The sequence below is a fragment of the Nannospalax galili genome, unplaced genomic scaffold, assembly GCF_000622305.1.
Source record: "Nannospalax galili isolate Female #2095 unplaced genomic scaffold, S.galili_v1.0 scaffold1200, whole genome shotgun sequence".
NCBI classification, from domain to species: Eukaryota; Metazoa; Chordata; class Mammalia; order Rodentia; family Spalacidae; genus Nannospalax; species Nannospalax galili.
In genome coordinates this window covers 165,832-174,685 of record NW_008347131.1, presented here as the reverse complement: position 1 = coordinate 174,685, position 8,854 = coordinate 165,832, and the positions used below count along the sequence as shown (strand labels likewise).

The following is an 8,854-nucleotide window of genomic DNA, read 5'->3' as shown; positions in this document are numbered from 1 at the left end:
GAGAGAGAGAGAGAGAGAGAGAGAGAGAGAGAGAGAGAGAGAGAGCATATGCATGCAAAGGACCTAAGAATAGCAAAGATAGTTTTTGAAAATAGCACATAAGATGACTTAAGAGTACTTGCTACTTGCCAGGTATGGTGGCACATGCCTTTAATCCCAGTACTTGGAAAGCAGAGGCAGGCAGATCTCTGTGAGTTCCAGGCCAGCTGGGGATACAGAGAGACCCTGACTCAAAAAGACCAAAAAGAAGACCCTAGTTTGGGTCCTAGCACCCATGTCATGCAGCTGACAACTTGTAACTCCAATTCCAGGGGATCAAATAGCCTCTTCTGGCCGCCACAGTTACCTGTTCACACATGACATGCACTCACATACACTTAAATAAAAGTAAAACACACACACAAACACACACACACAATTTGCATTTGTAGTGATTACAGAGCTGCTGTCGCTGAGGTGTTGAAGTTTAGGCCCAGGGAGAAGAACTCTAAAATTTCAGTAAAAACAAATTAGTCAGGGCTGAAGATGGAGTTCACTTGATAGAGTGCCTTACCTAGCATGCTCAAAGCCCTGAATTCAATTCCCAGCAACATATAAACCAGGCATGTTGGGATACACTTGTAATCCCAGTATTTGGAAGGTAAAAGCAAGAGGATCAGAAGTTCAGGATCATCTTCAACTCATAGAAAGTTGTCGACAGCTCAGGGTACATGAGACCTTTTCTCAAAATCATCATCATCATCATCATCACCATCTTATTAATGAACCACGTAGGAGTCATGGTATATGTCTGTAATCCTAGCACTTGGGAGGCAAAGGTGAGAAGATCACAAGTTCAAAGCCAGCTTGGTCTCCATAGTGAGTTCCAGCTCAGTCAAGGTTACAGACTGAGACCTTGTCTCCGAACAAATCATAATGAAACAAGAATTAATTAATTAATTAATTAATAGGTGGTGCTTAGACTAGTTATTTAGCTTGCGAACAACAATATAGTTATTTCCTATACTAAAATTATATCAGATGGGTTATAAAGACCTAGATGTGAAAAGAAAAGCTTATAGAACATTTTTTACTTTATTATAGGGAAAAATTTCATTTTAAACTAAACAAAATAAATAAGGAAGTGGAAATTTTTGACTACATTAACTTTTTGTATTTTTGTTGGTATTTTTTTTGAAGGAAGGTCTTACTATGTAGCCCTGGCTGGCCTGGAACTCAATATGTAAACCAGGCTGACCTTGAACGCACAGAGATCTGGCTGCCTCTGCCTCTCAAGTGCTGGAATTAAAGGTCTGCACCACCTTGTGTTAATTTTTAATTAAAGGTGTGCCTGGCCTTGTGTTAATTTTTTTTTTTTCTTTTAAACTTATGTGTATCAAGCCAGATACTAAACTGTCCCACTTTAGGTTGTGTTTATGAAGTATGTGTATGTGGAGAAATAAATGAAAATAGGGCCATAGCTTCCACACCACCAGGAGGCACCCTTCACCTTGTAGTGTATATACATGGTTCCCTAGCAGAGTTGTGCAGTGTGGCAACCCCGCTCAGAGGGAGACTTAGTAAAGACTGATTATGGTGGTTTCATGACATTATTTATGTAATCACATAATCAAAAAATATTTTTATATGCCTAGCATATACAAGGCCCTAAGAAGATACTTTTATATTAATATATAGGAGCTGCATATTTTTCCCACAGAACACATTGCCATCAGCAACATCGAGTTTACTAAACTATGAAAACACTGGACCAAGATAGGAGAAAAATTAATTTTTAGTTTATATTGAGTAAGCAGTCTGAACTTTCTGGACCTCATTTTTATCATCTGGTAAATGAGGTCTTTTGCTTATTATTTATTATTTCCTTTTTGTTGGTGCTGTTTTGTCCTCTTTTTTGGGGGAGGGTTTGAGACAGGGTCTCACTATATAGCCCTGGCTGCCCCAGACCTGCCTATATAGTCCAGTCTGATATCAGACTCACAGAGATCCATCTGCCTCTGCCTCTGCTTCCCGAGTGCTGAGATTAAGGGTATACACCACCATACCCAGTGTCTTCTTCTTTTTTTTTTAATATTTATTATTTTTATTTTATGTGTATGAGTGCATTGCCTGCATGTATGTGAGTGTACCCGTGTCAGAAGAGACCTTCAGATTCCCCTGGAACTGGAGTTAACGACGGTTCATAGCCTACATGTGGGTGCTGGGAATCAAACCCAGGTCCTCTGCAAGAGCAGTGAGTACTCTTAACCACTGAGCCATCTCTCCAGCCCCCACCAGTGTCTAAATTTTTTTTAGCAGTACTGTGGATCCAACCCCAGAGCCTTGCACTTACTATAGACAAGCACCCTACCACTAAGCTCTTCTTGCTTTTTCATAATTCGTTTGTTTTGCAGTTTTTGTTGGTGGTAGTTTTGAGACAGATTATTGCTATGTGACTCAGAACATCCTAGAAATTGACTGTGTGTACCCTAGGCTGGACTCAAAATCCTCCTCCCTTAACCTCAGGTGCTAGGATTGGAGGTACATGCCACTACTCTTGCCTTTTTTTTTTTTTTTGAAACAGGTCTCTCTGTAGTCACAGCTGGCCTGGATTCACTATGGAGACTAGGCAGGCTAGCCTTGAACTCATAGAGATCCGCCTGCCTCTGCCGCCCAGGTGCTGGAATTAAAGTCATGCACCACCATGCCCAGCATGCTTTTTTTTTTTTTTTTTTTTTTAAATGGACTTTTAATATCAGCTCTGTCTAAAAAGTCCAAAGAAAGGTACTAATTTTTTTTTTTTTTTTGGTCTTTTTGAGACAGGGTCTCTCTGTAGCCCCAGCTGTCCTGGAACTCACTATGTAGACCAGGATGGCCTTGAACTCACAGAGATCCACCTACCTCTGCCTCCCAAGTGCTGGCATTAAAGGCATGCGCTACCATGCCTGACTGAAAGGTACTATTTTTAATAAATTGAACATTTAAGTAGAGGGATTATTATTCCCTGAACTATATAGTGAGCCTCTTAGAATATGATTCACATAATATTATTTTTCTCAGTAAATAATATACCAAATGACTGCATCTCCAAGGAATAGTTATTTATGTGTAAAGTTACTGAATTTTTTTCTAGGTAAGATACTACAAGTGATTTGTTAGTGAATGCTCCTATAGAAAAGTGTCTTATAGTGTCTTTCTGCTACTCATAAAGCTTGGGAACTACAGCTTGGAATTTTTGTTATTAGATTGATGAAGTCTTGAGACAAGAAGACAAAGCTGAAGCTATGTCTGGCCACATTGATCAGTTTCTGATAGCAACATTCATGCAGCTAAGACTCATCTACAACACACATATGGCAGATGAGAAGTTGGACAAGGATGAAATCATCAAGTTGTATAGCTGTATCATTGGCAACATGATTTCGGTAAGGTGCCTCTGCAGAACTTAAGTTTCTCCTAGATCTGTCATCCCACCAGAGTTCCCAAGCCAGAGTCAATGCTTATGTTCCAGTGAGTTACACATCACTTGGTAGAATTATGCATGCGTCATGTAGCCAACTGCTGACTACTCCATTGAATGCTGGAGTATACTGCAGCTTACGTTATTGCTAGGATATAAAGTAGAATGCTTATGGAGCTGGAGAGATGGCTTAGTGATTAAGAGTGCTGGTTGCTCTTACAGAGGACCTGGGTTCAATTCCCAGCACCCACATGGCAGCTAACAACTGTCCATAACTCCAGTTCAACATCCTCTTCTGACTTCCACGGGCATTGCACAACATGGGTGCACCTACTTACATGCAGGCAATACACTCATATAACATTAAAATAATAAATTTTTTAAGGTTTAAAAATAAAGTAGAATGCTTAGCTGCTTCTGCTTCCTGCCAGTTTCTTCATCAGGCAAGTAGGTCCTATTTGGCTTTTCACAGATTATTGTGCTCACATAAAAAATACAGTAGAGGGCCAGGCGTGGTGGTGCAGGCCTTTAATTCCAGCACTCAGATCTCTATGTATTAACAGCTAGGCTGGTCTACATAGTGAATTCCAGGCCAGCCAAGGCTACATAGTGAGACGCTGCCTAACAAAATAAAAAATTAGAAAGGAAAGGAAGCACACCAATTAATACTGGCTATTACTGAAAATTTCTGTGTAAAAGGTTTTTAAAAGTTTTCAAAATATAATGTAATTATGTCAGGTGTGTTGGTGCATGCATGTGACCCAGTACTTGGAAGTCTAAAGCAAGTTTAAGGCCAGCTGAATAATATAGTGAGGCCTATCTAATTTAAATTTACTAGAATACACCAACTATGTTTATCTTTTTAGTTCCATATATTGAGTTTAAACCTCCCTAACACAGTTAGGACTGGATAGCTGTTTCAGATAGAGAGCCTGGCCCGGGAGGCCTCCACTGGAGTACTAAAAGACCTGATGCATGGCCTCATCACCTTAATGCTGGATTCTCGGATAGAAGATCTAGAGGAAGGACAGCAGGTGATCCGTTCTGTGAACCTCTTGGTGGTGAAGGTTTTGGAGAAGTCAGACCAGACTAACATTCTCAGGTATATCTATACTTTCATCAGTAGAGCCTTTTTTTGTCTATACATAGAAATCAGGAAGTCAAGGCTGGGGATGTAGCCAGTTGGTAGAGTGCTTGTCTAGCATTCACAAAGCCCTGGGTATGATCTGCAGCACTGAATAAACTGGGCATAGTAGCACACTCCTATAGTTCTGGCATTTAGGAGGTAGAGGCAAGAAGATGGAAGTCGCTAGATCAATTTTAACTTTAAATTTGCCTAATAAGTTGATTCACTACTTTTTCTAAATGGATCAAATGTATTCCGGCCTAAAACAACAACTAAAACTAGTTAACAACTATATGCCAATCAATACCATGAATTTTCTAGACTAGACAGTAAAATGTGCTGATTACGTGTCTAGCATGCACATTTCAGGTACATTTGTCTCTCAGCTTCTAATTGCAGTGAAAGAAAGGGACAAGCTTTACTGTTTTTCAAGTGGTATTTTTTTAATAATTACTCTAATTCATGAGTTCTCAGTTTATTAGATGGATAGAGAATATTCACACTTCAATTAGTGGTTTTAAGAATTAAAGTTTAGGGCTGGAGAGATGGCTCAGCAGTTAAGAACACTGGCTGTTCTTGCAGAAGACCCAGGTTCCAATCCCAGTGCCCACATGGCAGCTAACAACTGTCTGTAACTCCAGTCCCAGGGGATCTGACAGCCTCTTCTGACCTCCACGGGCATTGCCTGACACAGATGCACTTACCTTCATGCATGCAATACATGCATACACAAAAAATAAAAATAATAAATAAAAATTTTTTAAAAAAGAATTAAAATATAGAGACTAGAGAGTTGGCTCAGCAGTTAAGAGAGCTTTCAGTTTTTACAGAGGACCCACATTCAATTCCCACCACCCTTATAGCAATTTATAACCCTCTATGGATCCAGGGGATCCAGTGACCTCTTCTGGCCTCCAAAGTCACCAGGTACACATATGGTACACATACATTCATGTAGGAGCAAATACTCACACACATTAAAAAAAAAATGAATCTTTAAAAAAAAGAATGAATGGGGAACTAGAGAGGTTAAGAGGAGTGGTAACTCTTGCAGAGAATCCAGGTTTGATTCCTAGCATCCACATGGCAGCTAACAACCATCCATAACTCCTGGAACTGGAGATCCAATGCCTTCTGACCTCTGCAGGCTTTGCATGACACAGGTGCACTTACATACATGTAGGCAATACACTCATACACATAAAGTAAAAATAATAAAATTTTGGGGGCCTGGATAGATAGATGGCTTAGTGGTTAAGAGCACTGACTGCTCTTGCAGAGGACCCGAGTTCGATTCCCAGCACCCACATGGTGGCTATGAACTGTCCTTAATTCCAGTTCCAGGGGAATCTGAAGCTCTTTTCTGACGTCCTTGGCATTGCACAACATGGGTGCACTCACATACATGCAGGAAATACACGTACATATAAAATAAAAAAATAATAATGATAAATTTTTTAAAATGAAGATTTAAAACTTATTAATGCTGTTTGTTTTTCCAGTGCCCTACTTGTTTTGCTCCAAGACAGCCTGCTAGCAACAGCCAGTTCTCCCAAATTCTCAGAGCTCGTTATGAAGGTAAAATTAAAATGATTTCATCTCTTTCTTTGAAAAATATAATCACACACCGGGTGTGGTGGCGCACACCTTCAATCCCAGCACTTGGGAGGCAGAGGCAGGTGGCTCTTTGTGAGTTCGAGGCCAGCCTGGTCTACATAGTGAGTTCCAGGACAGCTGGGGCTACAGGGAGACCCTGTCTCAAAAAAAACAAAAAGAAAAAGAAAAATATAATCACTTTGTTAAAATGTAGAGAAAAATAAATTTGAATTAAGATATTGACTCAAATCAACTAACGTGTACACCTGAAAAAATATAATTAATTGGTAAGCCAAGGGATGGTCATATAACTGCCATCCCATGAGACTGAGGCAGAAAGACATGGGCCAAGGCCAGTCTGGTCTACACAGTGAGGCTGTCTCCAAAATATGTATGTATAATTGGTCTTTAACTTTCTCTTTTTCCAATGTGTCACTAAACTCAAACCTAAAAATTTTTGGTGTCAGGCCACAGGCTGTGACATACACCTGTAATCCTAAAAGCTAGGAGTCAGAGTTAGCCATGTTAGTTTGAAGCTAGTGATGATTATATAGCCAGACTTCATCTCAAAAAACAAGAGCAATAGGCCAGTGTAATAGCTCAGAGGATATCAGTGCTTACTGCCAAACCAGACAGCCTGAGTCAGAAGTTATTCTCACACATACCTGCTTAAAAGAATGAGCTTTGCTGGGCGTGGTGGCACACAGCTTTAATCCCAGCACTTGGGAGGCAGAGGCAGGCGGATCTCTGTGAATTCAAGGCCAGCCTACATTGTGAGTTCCAGGATGGCTAAATAAATAAATAAATAAATAAATAAATAAATAAATAAATAAATAGTCTTGAACTTGAAAAGGTGATGACAAGTTAACTTCATTCTTTAGGCACTCCTAGGTTTTGTTTTGTTTTTTATAGTGTCTCTGGAGAATGGTTCGGCTATTACCTGACACCATCAATAGCATTAACCTAGACAGGATTCTTCTGGACATCCACATTTTCATGAAGGTCTTTCCCAAAGAGAAACTGAAACAATGCAAAAGTGAATTTCCCATAAGGACGCTAAAGACCCTTCTGCACACCTTATGCAAATTAAAAGGACCCAAGGTAAATGAGAACAGCAATTGTTCTCTGAGGGAACTTGAAAGAACTTCATGGAAGAACCATTGGTAGCATTTGAATGTGTTCATCTCCCTTAGATCCTAGACCACCTTACAATGATTGACAACAAGAATGAGTCTGAACTGGAGGCCCACTTATGCCGGATGATGAAACACAGTATGGACCAGACTGGGAGCAAGTCTGATAAGGAAACAGAAAAGGGAGCTTCTCGAATAGTGAGTAGCCTGACTTCTAAAGAGAACACTTGAGGATTGATCTGATCAGTCTTTTGCTTTTGTGCTATAACCATTTCTACCTTAAAAGTTTTAAAACAGGAGAGCCAGGTGTGGTGATGCATGCCTTTAATCCTAGCACTTGGGAGGCTTTGTGAGTTTGAGGCCAGCCTGGCCTACATAGTGAGTTCCAGGTCAGCTAGGGCTACAGGGGAAGGAATCCTTTCTCAAAAAAGACCAAAAAAAAAAAAATGTTTTAAAACACAAGCTAATAAACGTGCTTTTTGATTCCACAAGAAAGATTTCTACGTCTGTGTCAAAAGTATTGATCACTAGAAAAGTCTGCTGTTAGTTCTACTTAATTAGGGAGAACTGGACCAGCTCCTCCCTAAAGTTGAGGAGAAATCCTGAGACTGGAGGCACTCATAATCTAGAATGCTATTCTTGCTGTGCAAGCTCTGCAGCTCGAGAGCCCATTACCGGCAGAAACATGCCATAAGATCCAGATTTTGAAGTTGTTTTTGTTAGTATCCTACCATTTGCTTCTAATTAGTAAGTCTAACCAGTCCTGCTTTGTGGTTTTCAACTTTTCAGGATGAAAAATCATCAAAAGCTAAAGTAAATGATTTCTTAGCTGAGATTTTTAAGAAGATTGGCTCTAAAGAGAACACTAAAGAGGTGAGTGAACACTAAAAAGTGAAATGTTTATTAAACCTAGAGGTGGGTATGGCAGCCCACTGTAGTAGCAGTACTCAGAAGGCTGAGAAGGAAGGATTGCAAGTTTGAGATCAGCCTGAGCTTTTTATGTCTCAAGAACATAAAAACAAACAAAAAGGCAGCTGTGGAGGTGTACATCTGTAATTGCAGCACTCAGGAGGTTGAGGCAGAAGGATTCCTGTAAATTTAAGGCTAACCTGCTCTATATAGAGAGTTCCAGGCCAGTCAGTATTGTCTCCAAAAAACCAAAAGGAGTAATGGGAAGAAGAAAAGGAAGGAAGGAAAGAGAAAGGGAGGGATTAAACCAAATAGGTGGGGATTTGCTTTTCAGAAAAGGAGTACTAACCTATATCCAAATCTGCCTCTTTTTCTTGTTTACCAGGGCCTAGCAGAATTATATGAATATAAGAAAAAATATTCAGATGCCGACATTGAACCATTTCTGAAAAATTCTTCACAGTTCTTTCAGAGTTATGTTGAAAGAGGCCTTCGGGTGATTGAGATGGAGAGGGAAGGCAAAGGCCGTATTCCCATTTCAACAGGTATGGTTTCCAATTGTAGTTCCAGAAATTAGCTAAAGTAGTTCCCAGCCCATAAACTTGGCTTGTCAAAAATTAAGCTGGTATTCCCACAGGCATTCTCTTTCTT

General features: G+C 40.0%; 1 protein-coding gene across 2 annotated transcripts in view; it reads left to right on the top strand.

Annotated features, from left to right (window-relative positions):
* Ckap5 (cytoskeleton associated protein 5) overlaps positions 1–8,854 on the top strand; it is a 132,750-nt gene that overhangs the window by 118,312 nt on the left and 5,584 nt on the right. For both annotated transcript variants that reach the window (XM_029568551.1, XM_017800747.2), the window contains exons 37-43: positions 3,225–3,404; positions 4,354–4,541; positions 6,068–6,143; positions 7,074–7,262; positions 7,355–7,492; positions 8,084–8,167; positions 8,589–8,748. In XM_029568551.1, the coding sequence (XP_029424411.1) occupies positions 3,225–3,404; positions 4,354–4,541; positions 6,068–6,143; positions 7,074–7,262; positions 7,355–7,492; positions 8,084–8,167; positions 8,589–8,748 (1,015 nt within the window). The remainder of the gene's footprint in view (positions 1–3,224; positions 3,405–4,353; positions 4,542–6,067; positions 6,144–7,073; positions 7,263–7,354; positions 7,493–8,083; positions 8,168–8,588; positions 8,749–8,854) is intronic.